The sequence below is a fragment of the Grammomys surdaster genome, unplaced genomic scaffold, assembly GCF_004785775.1.
Source record: "Grammomys surdaster isolate TR1022 unplaced genomic scaffold, NIH_TR_1.0 257, whole genome shotgun sequence".
Lineage (NCBI taxonomy): Eukaryota > Metazoa > Chordata > Mammalia > Rodentia > Muridae > Grammomys > Grammomys surdaster.
The window spans coordinates 4,734,790-4,760,355 of record NW_021604698.1 but is presented as its reverse complement, the minus strand read 5'-3'; the positions used below and the strand labels follow the sequence as shown (position 1 = coordinate 4,760,355).

Here is a 25,566-nt window from a genome sequence, read left to right as displayed (position 1 = left end):
GGTTGGCAAAAATGGAATTTGGAGGTGCAGTTTCCTATCAAGCTTTCCCTACTTTGCAAATTGTTTTCCATAGCCTCATGGGGTTGTTGACTATTCATGAAGTATTTAACACAGTGCCTCATACATGGTAGACTCTGTAATTATTTATTGAATATATCCTGATTGGAGCCTTCTTAATTAATGGGCACAATATTTGGGATCAGGTGTGGTTGTGTGTGTGTGTCTGCCTGCAAGTTTAAAGTTGCCTTCCAAATATTTTTCTTTTTTTCTAGTTTATGTCTAGCATAATAATGTTCATTCACCTTCTTACTTGCATTTGGCAGCACAAAATAATACAACCACAAAATAGAGCTTCTTATTGAGTGGCTTGTCTGCACCCAACACTGTTCATCTGTGGTAAATAAAGCTTGTTTTCACTGATGTCTTCATTAGGCTACATAAACAAGCGGTGCCCAGCCTTGTCTGTGCACCCATCCTAATCACCATAGGTGATTCAAAATTCTGATGCTGGTTCTCACCACAGAGTGGCTGACTCTGTTTGGGTTAGGGTTGGGACAAGATACTTTTCTAAAGTCCCTCGGAATAATGTGTTGAATTTCTAAGGTGCAAAACTGTTTCTCTAAACACCTTTTGTCTTCCTGGAGCATCCCTTTTGTCCTTTATGGATGAAGGGCCTCTTTTGGGTTGCTTCCCTGCCTCGTGGGCTATAATTTCCTTGACCCGGCCATGACAATTTCCCCCTTTAGTAGATTGAACATCTGTTTTCAACCTCATTTTGTTCTCTGGATGATTTGAGTGTCTTTATGCTTGGTTTCCAGGATCTTAAAGTTCCCTTCCTGTGTACTTGAAGCATATATTAAAGTTGAAAATGCAGTTGCTGATAACTTCAATTACATAACTTTATGACCACGAGGAAAACATAAGGAATTAAGATGTCAGGTTTCTCATAAACCTTGTCTGATATTTTTATCAGGAAAATTGTTGTTGAGAAACCAGAGGCCGTTTCAGTGGAAAGATAAACTGTAATGACTAGGGAGAGGCAGAGAGTGCTATAAATTAAAGACCTCATCCACTCACTCTATATAGCTTCCTAGTCCCTGTCCAGCCACTGCTGTCTCTTCAGAGCCAGGTAAGTTCTTCCTCAGATCCATCTTGAGTTCTTTGCTTTGAGAATATGGCTGCTCATGGATTTGAAACAAGTATATTCTGTTATGCATAGACTCTTCTTCAGGTGATTTTATTTATTTCAGTGCCCAAATGGCCATGGCATTTTACTTTGTTTGATAATGAGTTAAATCCTTTTATTTCTGAGTAAGGACTGCCTATAAAGAACTGAGGTGGACCCTCTAACAGCAGATGCAGGATGGCGGACTTCATAGGAGGGATGAGGCATAAAGTGGGAGGGCTGTTGGGAGCTTTATGTATCTTACCTTATTTTGCTTTTTTTAAAAAAAAACCTTTATGAAATAAATGCTGAAGAAAATGTAAGGCATATCCACACTTATTTTCTTTGTTGATATTAACAGCTCTTTGAAAAATATTTTTTTTTGTGATTTATTAACAGTAAGATTAGCTCATTGAATAAATCCAATTTTTTTTAAATAGAGCAAGAAAGGGAAACCCTTAACCTAGTAACCCATGACTAGGGATACTCCACTATCCTTTAGGAGAGAATTCATACCATAGAAAACTTTTTGTGGGGTTAGGGATCAGGGATTAGGGACTTAACATGTTCTCCTCTTCTGGACTGGATTTGGACACTGAAAAGTGTCAGATAATAATACAACCGTTGTCATTATAATGAGTCTGGACTGGAGAGTATTGCTTGAATGTGAGGCCAGTGGGGATTCTCATGTTTTCAGAACCCTGCCTTCCCACAAGCTGGGCAGCCGGATAAGCTATACTTGCACAGGTCAAAGGGTGGATCTGCTCAGTAGAGCTTAGATGATGCAGAGGGGGGAAGCAGATTCTGACTACAAGTAAATCAGAGGAGAAAACCATTAAGGCACTGTCATCCCTCCCCAGGAAACAAGAACTGATAACTACTGGATGAAACTAGTTTATGCTTCTTATATCTTCTATTATGGGAGCAGGGCAGGGAGTGGGCAGTAGTTCTGAGGGTCAGAAATCACAGTGTTCTGGATAAATGAAGGAAAGAATAACAGAAGCATAAAGCAGCCCAGTCCAGATGTTATATTGATTGTTATTGCCATTCTAGATTACTTGGAAACCATCATGGACTCACCAGGCACAGCAACCACACAGTTCCTGTCTGATCTTTTCAAAGAACTGAATAAGACAAATGACGGCAATGTCTTGTTTTCCCCTCTGGGCATCTTAACAGCCCTTGGCATGATCCTTCTGGGGACCCAAGGATCCACTGCCTCTGAGATACTGAAGGTGGGGAGCGTCCTTTCCTTCCCAGGCAGAGACTTGGTTTTGAGATTTAACCTACTAGCATTGCCTTGAAAATGTGTGTAACTTGACCTGCTGATGAAGATGTAGTTTCAGGTCTGTCAGAGAAGGCCTCTTCCCTGTCCAGGTCCCATTTGCTCCTTGATGCTTGGCCTTCCTTTAAGTGGGATTATGATAAATAGTATTTTCAAAAACCATGATTCTCATAGTTAAAGAGAATATGAAAGTCCAATGTAACTGTGATAACCTATGGAATTTCTATTTGGCCTAAAAGACATGTCAAAGATGATGACCCAAATGAGCCCATCTCTAGGCTCCACTGAAGATATCAATGAGCAGCCTAGACATTTCCCTGGCTTTTCAAGGAGATGATGATGATGTTGCCTGTATACCATTGAAAACACATGAGTATCAGTCTTCCCTTGACCATGTGTAATTTCTATTTTGACAATAATAATAATAATAATAATATAATAATAATAATAATAATAATGATAATAATATTTTCTCTTTGCTAGATACTTTCCTCTGAACAAGTCACAGACAACTTCAAAATTAAGTCTGAAGAAGAAGAGGTGGGACACAGGTGTTAAACACCTTTCGATGTGATTGATTACCTTTCAGGTGTAGGATCCACGCAGAGAAGGAGTAGGAAAAGCACGGAAGAGGCTCGTGCTGTATACATCACCCTTACTCTCAAGTAGTGGTCACTGGAGCCAAATCATATTTTTAGGCATATCAGTTTATTTTCTGTTGCTATAACTAACATAGCCCTAGAGGCTAGAAGTTTTATAAATAAGAGCTTGCTCAAAAGCTCTTGGTTTGGGGGTTGGAAGACACAGATTGGGTGGTTTATCTGTTTGGCTTTGCAGAGAGTCTTCTGGAATGCACTATAGTGTAAGGAGGATGAACACTGGTGGCACACAGAAGAGGCTGAGCTTGTGGCTGGTCTTGTTGTATGAAATCTACTCTCAGAAAGCTAACTTCCTCTGGGAGACTCTCACTGCCCTTTTATGAGGACGGTTCCTTGGGTGACCTAATCACAAGGTCCCTTAAGAGGTGAAAGCCTCTTGACACTACTATACCTGGTGTAGGTTTTTAGAACGTGAACTCCATGGAGAAACACCACCTCAAATCACAGTATTTGGACTGCACACAAACTAAATTTCCAATAAGAAGAAACCACAACAGCCAGCAGTCACTATGAATACTGACACACTGATAAGTTACAGTAGCTTTGGAGTTATAGAGAATTGGGTCAAGTTCTGGATTGGGCTTGTCAGGACCATGAGACTTTGGCAAGTAACTCACTTTCTTTAATCCTCTGTGACATATCCAATAGAATCTTCTAGATCTTGCATTTAACTCACCCAGTAGTGCTAATCTAAATTAATTATCACTAAACAGAATTATTTTTTTGCCCCTCCTGCTAGTATTTCCTTAAATAATATCAGCACAGGATCATTGGTCCTCTTCCAGATCTAGTGCTTGGGAATCTCTTGCTTGGTCTTACCAAATACAAGGTACGGATAAGACCCATTAGGTCAGGGTTAGCATCAGGAGGTGATCAGAGCCCACAGAAGGGCACACTGGCTCCAACACTAATTACAATCCAGTACCTTTCCTAAAGTCATTCTTTGAACCTCTTGGTATTGTGAACTGTTAGTTTCACAACCACACAATGCTGGGTTGTCTGGGTGGCTCAGTTTTAGTTGTGGACTTCTTTCTCTGGATTGTTTAACTGAGTTATGTCACATGACTGCTCCCCTGCAAGATCAATTGTGATATGCAGTGGCTTCCAGAGTACTTCCTTTTCTTAGCATAGTAATGTCTGCAGAATCACCCTGAGGATTAGACAAAGCATTTTACCTAGGACAGATGCCCTTCTCCTGGAAGAGCTTCAAAACTGGGTGGAAGTTGATTTTCAGCTTTAGGCAGGTCTAACCTGCACTCTTCCATCATGAGTCAGCTTTGTCCCTTCCTCAGGAGATTTTGGGAGCTGAGGCTAGACAATTCAATCTCCTTTTTAATAGATGAAGAAACAGATGAGTAAGGTCCAGTGGCAGCCTTGGCGTGTACCACTTGATTATCACATGAATTCAGAATATTCTGAATCTTTCTGTTACAAAATGATATTAAGATCTCAAGACTATCTAGGAAGGTAGAGGGAATAATGTAATGAGTTCCTCTCCTAGTGTGAGAAATAAGAGATTATCAATCTACAATGCACTGCCCTACATTCCCGGACATAAACCTTCTCTCTTGAGAGTGCAGGCTCCATTCTCCTGAATTAAGAGTTCATTATCCCAATGTACTTCTTATTTTGTTACACATGACAGCTTTTGCTATCATTTTTGCAGTGTGGTTATTTTTGGACCAACACTATAGACCTAGTTTGCTCATTTTTACAGGCGATTTTTATTTGTTGTGCTGATACCCACGTTCTTTGGGATCTCTATGGTCACCAGCACCGAACTCCGCCTCCCTTTGGGATCACCATAGCCACCAGTACTGATCCCATCTTCCCTTTCCTCTCCTCCATTTGTCATTTCTCCTTTATCCTCGGGCCCTAGAAACTCACTTACTGACTCTGTCTGTTTGTCTGTAGTAGACATGATTTTTAAAATATCCCTTCTGTCTGCGGATAAGCATATATTCCCTGACCCAATATTACCCCCTGATTTCTTTCCTCCTATCAACCCCACCTCTGGTAAACAGCGTTTACTCTCTACTGTGAGAACAATTTCGGATTCTCCATATGAGTGGGACAATGTGGAAGGTGTTTTTTGATGCTTGACTTATTTCATGCAACATAGAATTCTCTAGGTTATTTCATGCTGTATCCAAGGACAGGAGTTTTAGTGGCTAAATAGTTCAGTTGTGTATGTGTGACTTTTTTTTTTTTTTAGTTACTCATCTGCTTTTTTTTAACCTTTAAAACATAGTTACTAAGGAGCTCGTATTACATGTGAGGTTCACATCTATGTGCAGATGTTAATAAAAAATAATTGCTTCTAAGCTGTTTGCTAAAGGGACTGCATCAACAATTATCACTATCACTAGTGACTATAGGTTCATTTCATAATTTCCTTCAGCTGCCCAAAGCCTTAGTCAAGGCTTGAAATCCCATAGACTTACAGTCTTGGGCATCTGTGAGTGCATGTACTGTGTCTCTTTTTTCTGTTGCTACTAGCAAGCATATGATGTTTCTATGTCATTTGAATTGGTTTCCTTAACAGAATTTCTACTGATAAATCTTTCATTTGTAGGATAATATACTTAGTCATGATATTTAAAAATCAAATAGACTTAGTTTACTAATATTTTATTAGTTTTAAAAAACTGTTATGATGTCATCAAAAATTTTCTTCAGCATTTTTTTTGCATGATTTCAGTACCAAAGCAACACTAGATTCATAAAATGGGTGTGGGCTTACTTTAAGTATATAATATTTCATCAAATTTTCAAAACTTTTCTCACACATGCAGTGTATGATCATATTCACCCCTTCCCAAGTCCTCGCAGATTCCCACATCTCCAAGTTTTCCCTTTCACCTTCATTTTCTCTCTTTTTGTTAAAATTTCGATAAGCCATGGAGTCTAGTTTATGCTGTCCATACATACATACATTATGCTGGTCCATGAATACAGTGCCATCCACTGGAGCATCATCCACTGACCATGGGCAACAGCTTAAAGAAGGTTGACTTTCTCTCCTGAGGAATCCACCAACTGTCAATAGCTTCTGAGTTAGAGGTTGGGGCTCCTAACCCCCCTCCCAATCTCTATGACAGAACCCCAAACTTGTGTAGGTCTTGTGAAGTCAACCACAGCTATTATGAGTTCATGAGTACAGAGGTCTTGTCGTGTCCTGAAGACATTTTTGTTGTGGTCCTTCCCAACTTCTGGCTTTTAATCTTCTGTGATGGTTCCTGGGCCCTGGAAGGAGAGAACGTGATATAGAAGTCTCATTAATGGTTGGAGCCCTTCTCTGCATTTTGACCAGATTTTTTAAAAATTGTGGATGAGTTTCTATAATTCATAAACACTCCTAATTAATTGGGTAGTATAACCACGGGCTTTGCCACAAGGCTAGGCCCCTTTTCTCAGTTTCATGTGATCTGTTTCCTCAGAGTATCCAGGCGAATCTCCTGCCACTGTCTTCCAGAGTTCCAGTCTTTTCAGCAGAACCACCAGCCTTTAGGTCCTGCCCTTTTACCATCAGCATGTTATTGACAGGTGCTGCTTCCACACGGTGCACAGGAGATTCTCTCTACAGGGGAGAATCTGGATTAAAACTAACTTGGCCTTTGCTTTTGTTTCTTTGTTTTAATGTGACTTAGGTTTGTATTTACTTAGCGGATTTTTTTTTTTTATTAAAGAGTAGTTTTGATTCCTTTCTCGTCTTGATAGACAGAACATTTAACCTCATAGCGGTCTGTTATTTGAAACTGATAATCACCTAACATCGACCGTATACATTGCTTTATTCCTTACATTTTTTATGTATATCCTTCCCTTTATGGTACCAAAAACACAGCTTCCCTCTTCTTAGATCATGTATTCGTAATGTGGATTTTTGTGCTTAAATTTATCTACCAAATTTAAAAGTTTTTTATGAACTATGGGATTCTCTATTTTTTGTATATTTACTGTATCGACAGTTTTAGCTTTTATATAGTTTACCAACTTTTCGTTTTAAGTTGAAAAGCTCCGTTCAGTACTCTTCAATCAGGCCTCCTATTTATTTAACTAGGAAAGTCTTAATTTCCCCTTTGCTTTTTTTCCATTTTTTATTGGTTATTTCATTTACTTACATTTCAAATGTTATCCCCCTTCCCAGTTTCCTCTCCACAAACAATGTATCACCTCCCCATCCCCTGCGTCTATGAGGGTGTTCTCCCACTTGCCCACCCACTCATAATTCAGCACCCTAGTATTCCCCTAAGCTGGGCCATCGAGCCTTCACAGGACCAAGGGGCTCCCCTCCCAGTTATGCTCAATAAGGCCATCATCTGCTGCATATGCAGCTGGAGCCATGGGTCCCACCATGTGTACTCTTTGGTTGAAGGTTTAGTCCCTGGGAACTTTGTGGGGAGGTGTCTGGTTGGTTGATATTGTTGTTCTTCCTATGGGGTTGCAAAATCTTTCAGCTCCTACAGTCCTTGCCCTAACTTCTCCATTCAGGTACCCGCGCTCAGTCAGATGTTTGGCTGCGAACATCTGCATCTGACAGAGCCTCTCAGGGGATGGCTATACTGGGCTCCTGTCAGTAAGCACTACTTGGCACCAGCAATAGTGTCTGGGTTTGGTGTCTGCAGCTGGGATGGATCCCTAGGTGGGCCAGTTGCTGGATGGCCTTTCCTTCAGTCTCTGCTACACTTCGTTCCTGCATTTCCTTTTGACAGGAGGAATTCTGTATTAATATTTTTGAGGTGGGTGAGTGTCCCCATCCCTCAACCATGGGCCATGCCTATCCACTGGATATGCACAGGATCTATCTCCCCTTTGTTGGGTATTTTGACTAACGTCTTCTCTGTTGGGTCCTGGGGACCTCTTGAGTTCCTAGCATCTGGAACTTTCTAGTGGCCACCCCAAGTTCCCACTCCTCCACTACTACACTTTCAATTTCCTGACCCTCTGTACTTCTCCTCCATCTCCTCCCATATCTCAATTGGCCTCCCTTCGCCCCCTACTCTCTCCCTCCCAGATACCTCTCTTTCTCTCTACTTTCCAGAGATTATTTTCTTCACTCTTCTGAGTAGGACTGTAGCATCCACACTTTGGTGTGTTATTCATTCTTTTTAGGTTTTATATGGTCCGAGAGTTGTATTGTGGGTATTCCGAGTTTCTTTTTTGGTAAATATCCACTTCTCAGTGAGTACCATGTGTGCTCTTTTGTGATTGGGTTACTTCACTCATGATGATATTTTCTAGTTCCATCCATTTGCCTATGAATTTCATGAAGTCATTGTTTTTAACAGCTGAATAATATTCCATTGTGTAAATGTACCACATTTTGTGTACTCATTTCTCTGTTGAAGGACATCTGGGTTCTTTCCAGCTTCTGGCTATTATAGATAAGGCTGCTACGAACATAGTGGAGCATGTGTCTCTGTTATATGTTAGAGCATCTTCTGGGTATATGCCCAGGAGTGGTATAGCTGGGTCCTCAGGTAGTACTATGTCCAGTTTTCTGAGGAACTGCCAGACTGATTTCCAGAGTGGTTGTATCAGCTTGCAATCCCACAAACAATGGAAGAGTGTTCCTCTTTCTCCACATCCTCACCAGCATCTCCTGTCACCTGAGTTTTTGATCTTAGCCATTCTGACTGGTGATTTGTTTTGATTTGCATTTCCCTGATGACTAAGGGTGTTGAACATTTCTTTAAGTGCTTCTCAGCCATTCGAGATTCTTCAGTTGAGAATTCTTTGTTTACCTCTGTACAACATTTTAATATTGGATTATTTCGTTCTAACTTCTTGAGCTCTTTGTATATATTGGATGTTAGTCCTCTATTGGATGTTCTCCTTTGCTTTTAAAGGACAGTTCAATACTGTCCTTCTGAATATAGTATTCTTGGTATATTCTATAGTATTTTTCTTCTTCTTTGAGTACATTTTAAATAGTATACCAACGCTTTCATAATATTTTTATTCTGAGAAATCTGTCAGTTGAATGGATGCCCCTTGTACGTAGCAAGCTGCTTACTCTAGCTCCTCTCTAGTTTCTCTTTCCATGGCCTTTGACAGTGGTTATGAAGAGTGGCACCTGAGGTCCGCGGAGCTTAGTCTCTCTTCCCATGGCCTTTGACAGTGTGGTTATGAAGAATAGCACCTGAGGTCTGCGGAGCTTAATCTTAGATGGAGATCTTAGAGTTTCTGAATGTTCATACTTGTTGAGAGCCAGGTCAATCCAAAACTTTCTCAGAAGCTCTGATGAAAAGGAGCATAGTTCTGTGTCACTTCTGAAGCAGACTTGGCAAGTTCTCGACTGAGGATGGGGCCAGGGCCAGAAAGGAGTTCAGTTTTCAGTTCCTAGGGACTGGCTTTCCCCATGAAGGGTTATCAGTTCTAAGGCTGCTGTGTTTGGTCTGTGGTGCCCTTGGGCTCTCCTGTCTTCCCTTTGTGTAACATCACTTGATTAATTTTTTTGTTGCCTGTGCCCCATTTTCCCATTAAAACAGTATGTAAGATGCTGCACTTCTTATTTGTTTGTTGGCATAAGACAATTTTCGTCTTCATTTTCTTATCTCTGCACTATTACCCTGGACTCTGAAGACTGACCATTGAAGACTGATTGGGCCATGCCATACGTCCATTTATTTTCTTAGTTTTATGTGTTATGCTGTCTATAATTTTTTCAACCTGAAGCTTCCACAATGTGTGTGTTTTTTTGTGTGTGTGCTTCAATTTTATGCCTTATAAGTCTTTTTGGTGACTTCAGTTTTTCCTATACTTTTCTCCCTTTTATTCTTCTATTCTGGTGGTTTTGAATGTCCCACCTTTTAGTTCATAGTTCATTCTCTTCCCTAGCCAAGTGTCCTAATGAGTTTTATTTTTTTAAAACATAAAGATATAATGTTTTTGAAAATGTAATAAATGAGTACTTAGATTATATAATTGCATCCTCTTTCCTCCACCCAGGTCTTCCTGTGTATTTCCTCAGCTCTTTCTCAAATTCACAGCCTCTTGTTTTTAACTTTTATCACTGCATGCACACACACATCCACGTTGTGCTGCTCATGTGCTTAGAAAAGATACTTCAGCATTTAATAAGCGATCAGGGGGATGACTCTGGAGAATACAGATTCTCCTGCTTTTAGCAATCATCAGTTCCTGTAATTCTTCCTTGAAACTTTATTGATTTCTTTCCAATTTAGTGTCTCATTCTTTAGTTCTCGAAGTCACTTGGTTTTTCTTTATTCCTTCTCTCTTTGCTAATATCATCATTTTTGTCTATGAATCCTCTCCTTGGTTTTGTTTTGTTACCTTTATTTAGTCACCCATGTATCTGTGAGTTCTTAATTTATTGCATACCCTATGTTTGTTGTTTTGGAAATTTCTGTGAAAATTCATATGTCTCTATTTTTTACAGTCAGTTTCTAGAGATTTATTTTTACTTTGACTAAATTATGTTCCCATTTCTTGGCATTCCTCACTGTCTGCTATTGGTCTACAGCATTTGAAAACTTTTAAAACCACCAAGGATAGTATATTTTACCTTTAATCTTTGTGAAGGTTTATATTTTGGGAGGGGGTGTGTTTTTGAATAGCTTTTTAGTTTTCCCAAGAGGCTAAAATACATAAATGTTTTTAAGTATCAAGTATTAGATTTGAGTTGGTGAAGATAACTGCTGAACCAACTACCACTATGCTTGGTATTAAGAACAAACCTCTCTCCCTCCCCCTCCCTCCTTCCCTTCCTCCCTCTCTCCTTCCTTCTTTCTCTTTCTCCTTCTGTCCTTCTCTTCTTTCTTCTCTCCCTCCCTCCCTTCCCTTTCTCCCTCCCTCTCTCTCTCCTTTTCTTCCTCCCTCTCTTCCTTCCCCTCTTTGCTTCCCTTTCCCTCCCTTCTCTTTCTTCCCTGTCTCTCTCTATCCTTTTCTTCCTCCCTCCCTCCCTCCCTCCCTCCCTTCCTCTTTCCCTTTCTTTGCCTCTCTCCCTTCCCTACACTTCCCCTCCCTTCCTCTCCTCCTTGTCTCCATATTTTTCCCTTCCTTCTCCCTTCTTTCTATTTTCTTTTTTTCCTCTTTTTAAAGACAGGGTCACACTATATATTCCCAGTTGGCCTGAAACTTGCTATGTAGACATCCTGACTTTCAGTTCATAGAGATCTTTCTGCTTCTGCCTTCTGAAGGCTGAGATTTAAGACGTGCACCACTATACTCAGCCTGGGAAAACATTTCGTAAGGTTATTGAAATGCACAAAAGCTGCTAGACAGACAAACTAGCATTTTTCTGATACTGTCTGTGAGAAGCTTGTGTTCATGCTGCAGCTGAAGTTTTGTGACTTGATAATCTGGGACTCTTCCTGTTGGCTTTTAGTTCAGTGCAGAACTCAGTGGACAGGCACCTTGTTTGTGTCACAGCTTAAATTCAAGTGAGACAGAGAGAGTCCCCCAGAAGCCAGAGTGTCTGACAAATCTTTTCCTCTTCAGTTTCTCTCTTCTCCTTGGGGCGGGGTTAGAAGCAGGCTGTCTTTGTGGTCTCCATGCTGTGTTGTGGGAAGACACTGTGGTAAGTGAATCCCACTGGTTTTCCTGTTGATTTCAGTGTACTCTGCTCTACACTCCCTTAAGGATTACAGGAAGCTTTGAACAAGGTGACTTTGTTAGCATGACATGTCTTTGTGGGGAGGTTTGCATGCATTTTCTGCCTGTTTTAGGATGTCAGTCCTTTGTGGTTCCTCTAGCAATGAATCGCATATAGTGGATGTTGTCAGACTAGATTCAACTCTGTGTATATGGACTGTGTAGCTGTGTATAGAATTCTTGGTTTATATTTTTGGTAGCCATTGCAAGATTCTAGTCTCAGATTCTAATACTGCTACTGTCACAGTGGTTTAGTTGACAACCTTGGTAGTGATATAACACTTTTTTTCATTTTTTAAAAAATTTATTACTACTTCTCTAATCATGAATTTCTTTATTTACTGTAACTTTGACTTGCTATAACTTCTGGATAAGAAACTCATATATTCCATGATACACTTCAGGAGTCACCTAGCTTCATCCAGCACGTGGGTCCCAGCCATTGAAATGAAGGCACATCAAGCTGTAGGTGGCAAACACTTCATCTGATGGACCACCTTGCAGTCCTTTTATGTTTTCTGACATAAAATAAGACATAAAAATAGTTTTGTATCATAATTTCTAATATTCTGTTGACAATCTCAACAAGAATTTTTATTTTCTTATTTAACTATTTTTGTCCTCAAAACCCAGCATTCATAGCTAATTAAAATTTTTATATTAAAAAACCTCATACTTTTCATTAATAGTGAAAATTCTCTTAAATAACAAAGCTTCCCCACTTTTTCTTCATTGCCTTTGAGAAAAATTTCAGAATACTTCTATTACCCAGATTTCTTAATGTCAGGCATACTTTTGTCATTTTTTTGTCCTCTGTGGAATTCAGAGACAGCTGTTTAGCACCATCCTCTAGTCTCTAATTCAGCATTCATAACATAGATAAACCTTCTAACCCAAACACTAGGCTTTTAAATTAAATATAAATCAAATATTAATTTCTAGGTGCTATAGTTGCTTGTTAATCCAAACTGGAAACTGCTGGAAACTATGGACAATCACTTGTTTCTTAAACATTTTCCCCCTTCTATTGAAGATAGATCTCTTTCTCATACAATTTATCCTGATTACAGTTTCACCTCCTTCTACCCTTCCTACTTCTTCCACACACCCCCTTCTATCTGTATCTACTCCTTTTCTGACTCTTATTAGAAAAGAACAGTTGTCTTATTCTAAAAGACAGCAACAAAATGCAACAGAATTACATATAGTAAGATAAAACAAAACCCATCACACTGAAGTTGGACAATGCAACCTGCCAGAAGGAAAAAAAAAAAACCTAGGAGAAGACACAAGAATCAATGACCCACTTGTTCACACACTCAAGAGTCCCATAAAAATACTAAGCTGAAAACCATGACGTATAGTCAGAGGAGGTGGTGCAATCCTATGTGGGCCCTGTGCTTTCTGCTTCAGTCTCTGTGAAGACGTAAGAGCTTTGCTCAGTTGATTTAGAAGGCCTTGTTCTTCTGTGTCCTCCATCTTCTCTGGCTCTTATACTTTTCCACCTCCTCTTCCAAGAGGTTTCTGAGCTCTGATGGGAGAGAGTTAGTGGAGATATTCCATCTAGAACTATGTGTTCCAAGGACACTTTCTCTGTATAATTTCTGGCTGTGAGTGTCTGTATCTGTTCCCATCTGCTGCAGCAGAAAGCCTTTCTGATATTGACTGAAGAAGACACTTATCTATGAATGCAGCAGACTAACATTAGGAGTCATTTTATTGTTGCTTTTTATTTATTTATTTTTGACCAGTAGTGCTTAGCTGTACCCTAGGACTCTGGTTCTTGGTCACATGAGAAGTGTCAGTTGTGAGTCCTATCTTGTGGAGCTACCTTAAGTCAAATCAGGTATTGGTTGGCTATTTTTTTATAAGTTCTGTGCCACCATTGCCCTAGCATATTTTTTCAGGCAGGACAGATTGTAGGTCCAAGGTTTTGTGGCTGGGTTGCTGTTTACATTTCCCTTTTCTTACCTGCAGGATACCTTCCCAAACTAAGGGCATTCAAACATAGGAGTGAAGGTTCCACTTAGGGGTCAGCTTGGCTTCTCCATGTTCATAAATTGTTTGCATGTTGTTCTCAGCAATGGGGCCCTGATGTCAATTTTCAAAGAGCAACCCATTCTCTTGACAACAGCTTGGAATGTTTGGGGATCTTCATAGGAAACCCTTAGCCAAAAACTAAATTGAAGGCAACCCAGTTCCATCACTGGAAGCCTGATTTGGTGACAAGAGATGGACAGTTGAGACTGTCTTCCCCATTAGCAAACTTCAGTAGGATAAAATTACTTTTATCATTTATTTCAGGATGTTTCCACTGCACTAGCTTTCTATGTTACCCCTCAGATGCCCCTCAATTCCATCGGTCTCTCCCTGCATTCCCTCCCTCAACCCCATCTCCCCATTCCCCATCTGATCCCACTGTTCCTGTCCCCACAAGTCCCCAGTCCACTTGTAGAATCTATTCTACTTTCTCCTTCCAGAGAGATCCATGAGTTCTCCCTAGTCCCTTCTATACCTAACCTTTCTCAGCCTACAGGTTGTAGGATTATAGGTTGGTTATCATTTATTTAATGACTAATATTCACATATAAGTAAATTCATGGCATATTTATCTTTCTGAGTCTGGGTCAACATGCTCAGGGTGATTGTTTTCTAGTTCTATCCCTTTGCCTTTGTTGGAGTCATTTTGATTTGCATTTCCCTTATGGCTAAGGATGTTGAACATTTCACTGTGCCATTTTTTTTAAACAGCTGAGTAATATGCCACTGTGTAAATGTAGCACATTTTCTTTATCCATTTTTTTTCAGTTAAGTAACATCTAGATTGTTTCTAGTTTCTGGCTATTAAGAACAAAGCCGTGGGCTGGTGAGATGGCTCAGTGGTTAAGAGCACTGACTGCTCTTCCAGAGGTCATGAGTTCAAATCCCAGCAACCACATGGTGGCTAACAACCATCTGTAATGATATCTGAAGCCCTCTTTTGGGGTGTCTGAAGACAGCTACAGTGTACTTACATATAATAAATAAATAAAAATTAAAAACAAGAATAAAGCCATAATAAACATAACTGAGCAAGTGTCCTTGTGGTAAGATGGAATGTCCTTTGAGTATAAGCCTAAGAGGGATAATCTGGACCTAGAGGTAGGTTCTCAAGTGATTGTTGAGGAGCCCATATTGATTTACAAAGTGACTGTACAAGTTTGTACTCCCATCACTAATGGAGGAGTGTTTTGCTTGCTCCACATCCTTGCCAGCATGAGCTGGTACTTGAGTGTTGATCTAAGCCATTCTGACAGGTAGGTGTAAAATGGGACATCAGAGTCATTTTGATTTGCATTTCCCTGATAGCTAAGTAGGTTGAACATTTCTTTAAGTGCTTCTTAGCCAGCAGAGATTCCTCTGTTGAGAATTCTTTTTAGATCTGTACTCCATTTTGTAATTGGATTATTTAGTTTTTATGATATTTAGTTTCTTGAGTTCTTTATATAATTCGAATATCAGCCCTCTTTCAGATATGAGGTTGGTGAAGAACTTTTCACTGTAGGCTGCTGTTCTGTTCTTTTTGCATGATGTCTTTTCCCCTACAGAAGCTTTTCAGTTTGGTTTTGGTCCTATTTTTTGATTATTGAGTTTAGTGTTTGAGCTGTTGGCGTTCTGTTCAGGAAGGTGTCTCCTGTGCGTTAAAGGTTATTCCTCATGTTCTCTTCTATCCGGTTCAGTGTATCTGGCTTTATGCTGAGATCTTTGATCCATTTGGACTTGAATTTTGTTCAGGGTGGGAAGTATTGATCTATTTGTATTTTTCTATGTCCAGACATCTGGTTTTACCAGGACCATTTGTTGAAGATGTTTTCTTTTAAACATGTTTTCAAGGACTGAGGTCCCTCCATGCATGATGATGTTTTTTCTATCCAAAGAGTAATGTGAATATCTGGAGATGCTCATGTGAACATCTAAATGTCTGTGTCTCCGTTGTAGTTGTTACAGTTTTCCCATAGTTTTGATTTGGGACTTGTTTGTTAACAGTTTATAATTTTGGAACATGATGGTTGGTGACCTTTGGGATACAGTGAAGACTGATGTAGACAGATTGTGGAACGTGATCCTACATGTGGTTAATCATCTTGGGGATGCAATGAAGCCTGTGATGTAGTTCCTTTTGTGATGAGGATTTCTTTCTTACTTCTGGAATAAGATCTTGTGACTTTACCAACTTCAGACCACTTTAATGTTTATGGTTGTGGCCTTCTAGGATACCAAGATAGTGTAAATAAAACCCCCAAATCTGTTTGAAAACAAGCTTTTCTTCTTTTCTATTATTTGTAGGTCAGCTTAGTCAGAAATGCCTCACTGAGAAAATTAATGAGCATTAAACTCTTAAATCCTAAAGGGTGTGATACACTGATTGGTTCAGATGATGTACCAATCATCTGAAGCTATCAACAACTGATTGCTTGCCACTTAAAGTTTCCTTACAACAAGGAGGCAGCAAATGTCAAATTCAGCTCTGCACATACTGCCAGAACAATGTGGACACACATTTTCAATTTAAATATCTTCAAATAGTTACTAGTTATTTGGAAAATTCAGCTGTCTATTACTTTTTCTGGAACCGTGGTAGTCAATTGGAGCATGAGAAATGAAAATTAGAGACACAATAGTAAATTAAAAAAAACATTTAGGCACTGTATTGTACAAGAAAATGGCTTTTCAGTTCTCGTGTGAAATCAGAAATAGATTATTCACTCTAAAACTAAACTGTAACTCCTTGTATCCTCTGCGAATTAAAAAAAAAAAACCCAGAGCCCTCTCAGTAGGTCATGAGACGATGCTCTGCTCTGTTCTAATGGAGTGTTTTCGCTCACCCAATGTTGCCCTGCAATGCCTACACTTTACTACAAGCAGAAACATGGTATACCCTATAGAAGATACCCAGAAGACTGATTTTTTTCCTGAAAATCAGGGAAAATTTTCATTTTAGTCCAGTTTGTAGCTCTGATAGATGATGACTTAACTCCATTAAGAATCACCTTTATTATCCACTATTTAAAACAGAAATATCCAAGTGTTAGCGGAGAGGAATTATCTGGAGAATCGTTTACCCTTTTCAAATATTTAGTGTCTATAAATAGACAAAAACAAATGCAGGAAGCACTTAGCAAGGAGTTACATTTCAGACCCAAAGTGCAAACCGGATCAGAAAAGACAGATCTATGGTATTGAGGCTGGTGGAAAAAGCTGTTTTCTACAGCAGAGATTGGTTATGGCTTGAATCTGGCCCTGCAGAAAGCCATATGACAACCAGGGACCAACAGACATCTCTATTCTTCCTTCAAATTTGTTCACCAGAGGAAGAACTGTAGCCAGATTCTTTTGGAAGAGAATCTAGACTTGTTTCTTCCAAGATAACCCACAGAGTTGTTTTTTTTTTTGTCTTGATTTTGAAGATCAAGAAGAGAGAAGAAATACATCATCAATTCCAAAAGCTCTTGACTGAATTAAACAAATTTTCTAATGATTATGACCTGATCATAAGCAACAGACTGTTTGGAGAAGAAACATACCTCTTCCTTCAAGTAAGTGCTGCTGTGTTTGCCACATCTGTATGTGGTAGCAACAACTGGCCAGTATCCCTGCTAGGACTGAGTCCTGGGGCCATGCTGTCATGTTGGATGCTTGCAATGGGGCTGTTTCACTAGTCTTTCTAGCCTGCTTTCCAGACAAGCAGTTCCATTTTTAGTCTTCTGAGCCTATACCAGGCTTTTTTCTTTAATCATATTCCAACTGCATAACGATGCATGGAGGAGGGAATGAGAAACATTTTTCTCAGGACCTAAAGGTCCAGTTTTTGACGTTAGTTCTCCTAACGAACAGACACATTTAGTAAGAGGCATTTGTGCTTAATAAGTAAATTCTTCAATCTCTTTCTATTTCTTTCCTAAAGAAATACATAAACTATGTTGAAAAATATTATCACGCATCTCTGGAGCCTGTCGATTTTGTAAGTGCTGCAGACGAAAGTCGAAAGAAGATTAATTACTGGGTCCAAAGCCAAACAAATGGTAAGGTATGAATTGGGTTTTCACCAAGAAACACTTCTTGATCACTGGCTGTGACCAAAGCTTGGGCTTGATGCCACACAGATGCCAGATGGATAAGCTTTGGGAGAAGCTAGAGATGGGTTTGGCAGAACTGTACATACAGGCAAGGATTGGCATAGGGTGCTGCAGAGGGCAGAGTGGCCTCAGCATGTGTGGAGAGACACAACAGTGGGGAATTGCCTGCACAGGCTGTGACTCATGCTGCCTTTGCAATCTCAGATAAAGATAAGTGTCATGCTTATCTTTAGTTTATTCACTGCACCACAGACTTTCTGAGTCCGGGACCCTCAGTGCAAACGGCATAAAGTTTTTCCACTTTCTTTGTTAAGTGGGGTGCACACAGCTCTTCCACCAGGACCCATCTGCTGCCTAGAGCTAGGGTCGCTTGGGTTTCTTTTACACTTGGGCACCTTGGAGGAATGATTAAACCTTCAGAACCTTCCACAATAGAAGATTTGAGGAATCCCTCCCTCATTCTTCTTATCCTATTATAAATCAAACACAGAAGAAACATTAAGATGGAAATACTCTTTGGGGAGCAATAGGTAACATTTACCATTTTCTATTACCTCCATTAATGAAATATGTCCTATCAGTGAATATTTTTCTTAGTATTTTATCTAAAGAAAGAAAATTAAAGCAATCAGAAAATAGGAGAATGGTGAAAAGTCAGCTGAACAGTTTTTCAGTATTTAGTATGGTGAGAACTGAACAAGAATCCAAAATGCAAATTTCTGGGGCTGAGGAGACAACTATTTATAGCAGAAATACCAGGGTTCAGCTCTCCAGAGCCCATGGCAAAGCTGAGGAGAGTGGGGTGCATCTGTAACTAGCGTTGTGGGTTGCAGGGTGGAGAGGTAGACACTTGCTAGCCAGCTAGTTTACTTGAAGTACTGAGCTCCAGGTTTAGGAAATATCTGTGTCAAGGTGGAATGTGATAGCGGAAGATAATCTGATGTTGGACTTTGGGGTGCACAGGCAAGCACCCCATCTCAAATATATACTACAAATTCTGTTTCTAATTAAATTAGTAACTTCTAAATCACAGCTGTGAGGACTCTATTCAATAGATAAGAATAAATAGCCAACTCTGAGTGACACGCCAGGAAGTCATCACAGGTCCACATACACTAAACCATTTATTCATTTCAACAACCCCGTGAGGCAGGTCATATTTCTATTTTATAAATGTGGAAGCTGAGGCACAGAGAGTGTAAATAAGTTGTCTCAGTTGTCAATAAGTACAACTGTATGGAAACAGACGATATGAGAAACTCCCCACTGACCCCGGCAGCAAGCCAGCAAAGCCGTGGTGAGCAAGGCCCCTCAGGTGTTCACTTGCCTGCAGTGTTAATGGTTAGCCAAGTCCACCCACATCCGCACCGACCACACACAGTTCATGGTTTGCAGGACAAACCAATTTTCTGTTCCTTTTTTTTTTCCCCCAGAAAAAGTCAAGGACCTGTTTCCAGAAGGCTCTTTGAACAGCTCCACCAAGCTGGTGCTAATAAATACAGTTTATTTTAAAGGCCTGTGGGACAGAGAATTTAAGAAAGAAAATACCAAGAAGGAGGACTTCTGGCTGAATAAGGTATGGTTCTTTGTATATGTCTGCCTAGATCTGGCATGTATAGCCTAATGACATTTGGCCAAATGCTTATTCAGTTACTCAGACTTTTGGCACTGCTTGAGGGTGTGTTACTTCCACAGGCTACTTGGGTGCCATATGACTTTGATTTTTAACAATTTCGTTTCTCTTTATCTGTTGAAGAACATAAGTAAACCTGTGCAGATGATGGCTCAGTGTGGCTCCTTCAGCTTCAACCTCTTAGAGGACCTGCAGGCCAAAATTGTGGGAATCCCATATAAAAACAACGATCTCAGCATGTTTGTGCTTCTGCCCAACGACATAGATGGTCTGGAGAAGGTAAATCGTAAACTCTGGCATCCCCTGGGCTATACCATTTTCTATCAGTCTGTGGTGCAACCCCTGGACCCAGAGAACCTGGGAACAAGGTTTCTGCACACTTGATGCCTGGCTCTGTCACTTAGGAAGTATTTCTCACTTTGTGAAGTGGCTACCCGCCGATCTCTGTCGAAGAATAGACTTACTGAGCATAACTACCATGCAATTGTATTGAGATAAACTAAATGAATATTTTAAGTTGTATTGTTGGGGGGGGAAGTTTCTGAAGATTCTCTAGCCTTTTGAGGAGTAGCTAATGCCTATGAACATTTCACCTGGAAAACTATATATCTATAAATATAGAGATTTTGCATGCAATTCAGCAAACCGTTGGATTTTGAATTTAAGATTTCTTTTGATCCTTATTCTTGACTTAGGTCCAACCCCCTTCTTTTTCAAAACAGTGTCTTGGCTAGTGTTTTGTGTTTTGAACACCAGGAAGGTGTAGCTCCAAATACTTATTCTATAAGTTATTTTCCAAACATAAATCTCCCAAACTTCTTTGTTACTCAGTATTCTCATGTATTAAATTAGCCTCTGCAACTTAATACGTGACATTTTTTCTATGGCTAGGGAAGTGCAGCCTAGCATGTGTGGAGGGCACAGAAAGCACTCATTGAATTTAATATGTGCTATGGAGTGTTGCCAGCTTTGTAAGTTGAATAATATTGTGGAACAACATGGGACATGCATTGGAGCTACACACACACACATGTACACACACACACACACACACAACTCTTTCTGGGTATCACTCTAACGAAGTGGTTCAGAAGATGAAAACTGGCTTTGTTAATCATATCAGCAATTTCACTTTCAACGTTGAATACAGTAGGGTGCCTGATTTGAAATTTATAGTGATTGTTAGCTTTCTATCTGCAGAGTTTATCAGCATATATCATGATGCTTCATGCATATTAGATGTCTGTAAAGGGAATAAATAATGTTGACTGTTGTCTAACCCTTAGGACTTGGCAGAAGTATTATGCAACTTTATCAGTTTATGGGAGACTTACAGTATAAAAAGTTAAATACATAAAAAGTAGATAATTTACTGTTACTACATGTATTCACACATATAGAAAAAGTAAAGGAGAGCAGAAATGAAAATGCAGAATTTGAAATGTCTTGTTTTTAGTTTGGAAAATTCACTTTATGCAATATACAGATAATATAATACAGGAAAACAGAGAATATGAGACAATAGTCTTTTATGTAGACAACAGAGTGAATTGGATAGTCTGAATTTATTTCTAATAGTAATGCTTTCGGGCTGGCTCAAGCCAGTGTGTGGATTTTAAAATGTTCTTGGATCCCTTTCCAACTGTAGATAATCGATAAAATATCTCCTGAGAAGTTGGTGGAGTGGACTAGCCCCGGACACATGGAGCAAAGGAGAGTGGACCTGCGCCTGCCCCGCTTGCAGGTGGAGGAGACCTATGATCTGAAACCCATGCTGGAAGCTGTGGGCGTTCACAGAGCCTTCAGCGAGCGTGCAAACTACTCAGGAATGTCTGCGCACTCCGGGCTGCATGCCCAGAATTTCCTGCACAGATCATTCTTGGTGGTGACAGAGGAAGGCGTTGAGGCCACTGCAGGCACTGGAGTGGGCTTCAAGGTCTTGTTAACTGCAAGCTACGAACTTGTGCACTGTAACCATCCATTCTTGTTCTTCATCAGACACAGAGAGTCTGACAGCATTCTCTTTTTTGGCAAGTTTTCTTCTCCCTAAGATAGTCAAGCTGGAACATTAGAACACCAAGCTGCACTCAAGGTTGACAGACCGTGGGGTGCACATATGCACTTCAAAGTCATTTGCTTATGCTCGGACCTCAGTGTTAAATCAAGGCACAACGGCAGCAACAGCATGTTTTCATAATTTGTTCAAAAGTGAATCTCAATCATGTGTGCACCACTCAGAGGGCCAGTCAGCTTAAGCTAAGTTCTTACCTTGTTTTCCTTCAAAAGTCCATCAGTATCAGGAGCGTCCCCAAGGGAGGAGTTTTTGTTTGTTTGTTTGTTTTGTTTTTAAAATGAAGTGTATGGACTCTATGGAGGACTTTAGGGTTTACCCACTTGTATTATCTTGGCATATTGTAAGGCAGAAGTAAAATAAAACAGTTTACTAGCTAACGTGTTTCTTTTTTCCTTTTCTGATAGGTACTGGAGACCTGTATTCAGGAAAGAGAATTTAGAAACATTCCAGTATAGAAGTTAAATACCAGAACAAATTAAATAAGAGTATGCCAGTCAGAGAGATTTCCTCGGGTTTGTACCCCATTCTGACAGTCTATTCCCCACTGTCAGTTTCAGAAACGTTTTGGTATTAGAAATAATTGTGAATGTAAGCATACCTGATCAATATTCTAACCCTGTAATTCTTTTGGAGAGTAAATATTTGGACTATCCTTTAGAAGAAGAGCCTTTTTCTTTAAGTTTTGTATCGGATTCTTGAATGAGGGATGGCTACAGTCAGATGACATTTTTTAAAAAAATTTTTCTTTATTTTTCAGATTATAAAATAGCTCCAAAATTTCTTCCTCCCTTCAAGCCCTCTCATATAGTCCCCATTTCTCTCTTTTAAATCTGTGGTACTCTTATCCATTGTTACATACACATATATACACGTATATGCATTTCTAAACATAATCTGCTCAGTTTGTACAAAGTCAGTCATGTGTATGGTTTCAGGGCTGATTGGTATTGGATAACCCGTTGGTGTGCTTTCCCTGGGAAGAGTATTTCTCCCACTCTCAGCCTTCCTTTGTAGTTCTTTTGGTTTGAGACCTCATGGGCTTCCCCAGTTCACTTTGGCATGTTTATTGGTAATCAGCTGACTGTTTCTTGGAGTGGTGTTTGGAAAGCCCTATGTGTTTTGCTGACACTGCATTTTATACATACTTTAGGTTTCAGTTTTATCAGGTTTTAGTAAAATCACATTGCTGATATCTTAAACATTTTTTTTCTTGAGCTATCCAGTTATGAATTCATTGATTTTTAATGTTTCAGAAATAACCTCCAAGCCCATTAACAGCCACTTCTCATTCTTTTGTCCAATAGCTAATGGAAAACATTATTCTATGTCATGTCTATGGATTTTTCTGTTCTGGATACGTAACATAAATAACATAGTGTAACAGATGATCGTTTGTTATCTGATCCTTTTTCACCTACCACAATGATTTGAAATTTATCCACGTCTTCGCACATATCAGTGCTCAGTTCTTTATTATGTTTAATATTTCATGTACAGATGTATCAGATTTTGTTTAGTCAATTATCAGTTGATAAACATTTATTAGCCATTACAAATAATTGTGTGTGTAAGTTTTTGTTTTTCACGAATATATGTTCCCATGTTTCTTGGATTATACTAGACCATACGTCATCTTTATGGTTACCATCTTGAGAAAATGTTGAATTGCCCTACTTTACAATCCCGCAGCAAAGTATAATGGATTTATGCTAGGCATAGTGGTGCACAGCGTTAGTCTCAGTACCGAGGAAGGCAGAGACTCTCTGAGAGAGGAGGTCTGCCTGATCTAAGACCAAGTTCCATGCCTGTAGGATGCTATCTAGAAAACCAAAAACTAAAATGAGTTAGTTTCTCCACATCTCTGTCAATATTTATTATAACCTTTAAAATTTAACAAGTATATTCTAGAGAATGTGGCACTGTACCTTACTATAGTTTCTTTTCCTTCCTTCTTTTCATTCTCCCTTTCTCCCTCCCTCTCTCCTCCTTCCCTCCTTCCCTTCCTTCTTTCCTTTTTTTCTCTGTTTTGAGACATGGTCTTTATACTCATGGGTGCTCATGATTCACTGTGTACTTGAATTAAAGCCATATGTCACCATGCCTGGCCTGTAGTTCCATCCTTTAAAGTATGATCAGAGACCATCTCATCAGTATTATTACTTGAGATTACACTTTCGGTATCACATTTAAGATCTCTTTTCCTACACAAAGAAAACTTCATTTTGTTTTATTTTACAAGTTTCTTGGTTTTGGTTCTTCCATATAGATCAACAGTCCATTTGCAGTTTCTGTATGTGTGTTGTGTGTGGTGTGGTTAGAGCCTCACTTTAGTTTACTTATTTATTGCACGCTGATATAAAACTGTTAATTTAAAAAAAAGTAATCACAGTGACATAAAAATTTCTTGGCATCTTTATTTTACAATACTCAACTGAAAAATATTATACATTTTTGCATCTGCACTCTCGGTTCTGTTCCAGTGACTGATGCCGCTGTTTGCCAGTACTGAGTCTTCTCATCCACTGATGTGAAATAGCTCCCCAGTTATCTGGTCATTCCACTTCTTTGAAAATATTTATATGTGAGAAATATGTGCATTCAGCACATATGCGTTCTTCTGTTGAATTTGCCTTGACTTTCTGATGCTATCAGAGGTGACATTGTCTTAATTTCACCTCTGATTGTTTGCTGTTAACTTGTATAATCATGACATTCTCACACACTGTTTCAATTCTTTAATGTTGATATTCTCTGCATCCCGAGTTGTTCTAATTGGTTTCATGAAGGTGTCACAAGACTAAAGCTTACTTTTCTAGATGTTCCTTATTACATCCTTTCCCATACCCAATTCATGGAGATTTTCAAGATGTTTTTGTAAAGCACGTTTTTATTTATGTATTTTTTATTTATTAACATGCACATTGGGTATTAAATAAAGCGCACATTCCTAGGAAAAATACACTTGATCATCGTTTGTAATCTTATTATCTTATTGGATGCAGTTAAGTACTACCTGTTGGTGGATTTGCATATATATCAGAAAGGGAAGCTGTTCCACTTACATAAGAGCCTGAGTAATTGGTACCAGGCATCTTTTCAGGCGGAGGATGAGAAGGTGAAACCAGCTCTGCTGCTTCTCTCATTCATATGGCCGCCTCTTCTCAGCCTATTAAAAAGGCAGAGAAGAAAGAGAGGGGATGATTCATTGTTGCTGTTAATCAGGCTGTAAGAAGTATAGTGACTCAAAATGCAATAGGGACAGACCAACAAGTAATCAGATGGAATAGGGGTGTTGGTAGTTACAGTCGCCATCCTGGGTGTTGATCAATGATCCCCAATAGCTACACACAAGGGGTTTCGCCACTCTACACTCAGTTTTACATTTGAACTCCCCTTATTTGGGTTTCTAAGTGTGTTCAATGGATGTTCAACATCTCTGTAAGTTGTAAAATAAAAGTGATGGAAAACCAAAAGCACTTTGTTTGGCAGCATACTATTTGTCAAAAGCAGAGAGCTTCTTGCTACACACTATATGGTTGCCAGCTGGTGCTAATCTGGTAAAGGCTCTCAAATGGTCTGCTTGATCAATGTGGCCACTCTGCACAGAAGCCTCCTTCAGAGAAGGGGACAGGTACTGGGACTTCATGTGAAGATCATGGAGAGAAGCTTTCTTTCATTGGGCTCTCTTAGGTAGAACACAGAAATGTTGACTAAAACTAGACGTGTTTTTCACGTCATTCTAAATATTGGTATAGAAGGAACCTCGAGGAACATATTGACAACATGTGAGTGTTCTGGGAGGCAGCTGAAGGCTAGCTGCTTTGAGTAGTGAATAGAAAGCAGAATCATTTGTAGGAATTAGCAGCATTGATGGCAGAACTAAATAATTTAGATAATAAAAATCTCAGCTCGCCCTTCGGCCCCTGCCTGGTCCCTTGGACTGGAGCAGACACAGAGTCGGTCTGCTCCTGTCCTGTGGAGAAACTGAATCCTGAGTCATCCAGGAGCCACTGCA

At 39.6% G+C, this 25,566-nt stretch overlaps 1 protein-coding gene across 2 annotated transcripts; it reads left to right on the top strand.

The window, feature by feature from the left end:
• The first annotated feature begins 1,088 nt into the window (after nucleotides 1–1,088).
• On the top strand, nucleotides 1,089–21,927 carry LOC114627748 (serpin B13). Of its 2 annotated transcripts, none has more exons than XM_028775655.1 (8): nucleotides 1,089–1,129; nucleotides 2,219–2,400; nucleotides 2,934–2,990; nucleotides 17,176–17,304; nucleotides 17,673–17,790; nucleotides 19,278–19,420; nucleotides 19,601–19,756; nucleotides 21,126–21,927. In XM_028775655.1, exons 2-8 carry the CDS (start codon nucleotides 2,236–2,238, stop codon nucleotides 21,525–21,527), a joined length of 1,170 nt encoding a protein of 389 aa, XP_028631488.1. In that variant the 5' UTR covers nucleotides 1,089–1,129; nucleotides 2,219–2,235; the 3' UTR covers nucleotides 21,528–21,927. The 2 variants fall into 2 exon arrangements, with proteins under 2 accessions (XP_028631488.1, XP_028631487.1); XM_028775654.1 differs by lacking the exon at nucleotides 1,089–1,129 and adding an exon at nucleotides 8,593–8,595 and having other exon boundaries at nucleotides 2,236–2,400; nucleotides 21,126–21,527.
• Nucleotides 21,928–25,566: the final 3,639 nt, after the last annotated feature.

What these genes read in the sequence shown, in the direction of transcription:
- LOC114627748 (XM_028775654.1), top strand. Translation starts at nt 2,236, where the DNA reads ATGGACTCACCAGGCACAGCAACCACACAGTTCCTGTCTGATCTTTTC. An exon ending in AAACATACCTCTTCCTTCAA is followed by an intron (nt 17,305 to 17,672) that starts GTAAGTGCTGCT and finishes TCTTTCCTAAAG; the next exon opens with AAATACATAAACTATGTTGA. An exon ending in AGGACTTCTGGCTGAATAAG is followed by an intron (nt 19,421 to 19,600) that starts GTATGGTTCTTT and finishes TATCTGTTGAAG; the next exon opens with AACATAAGTAAACCTGTGCA.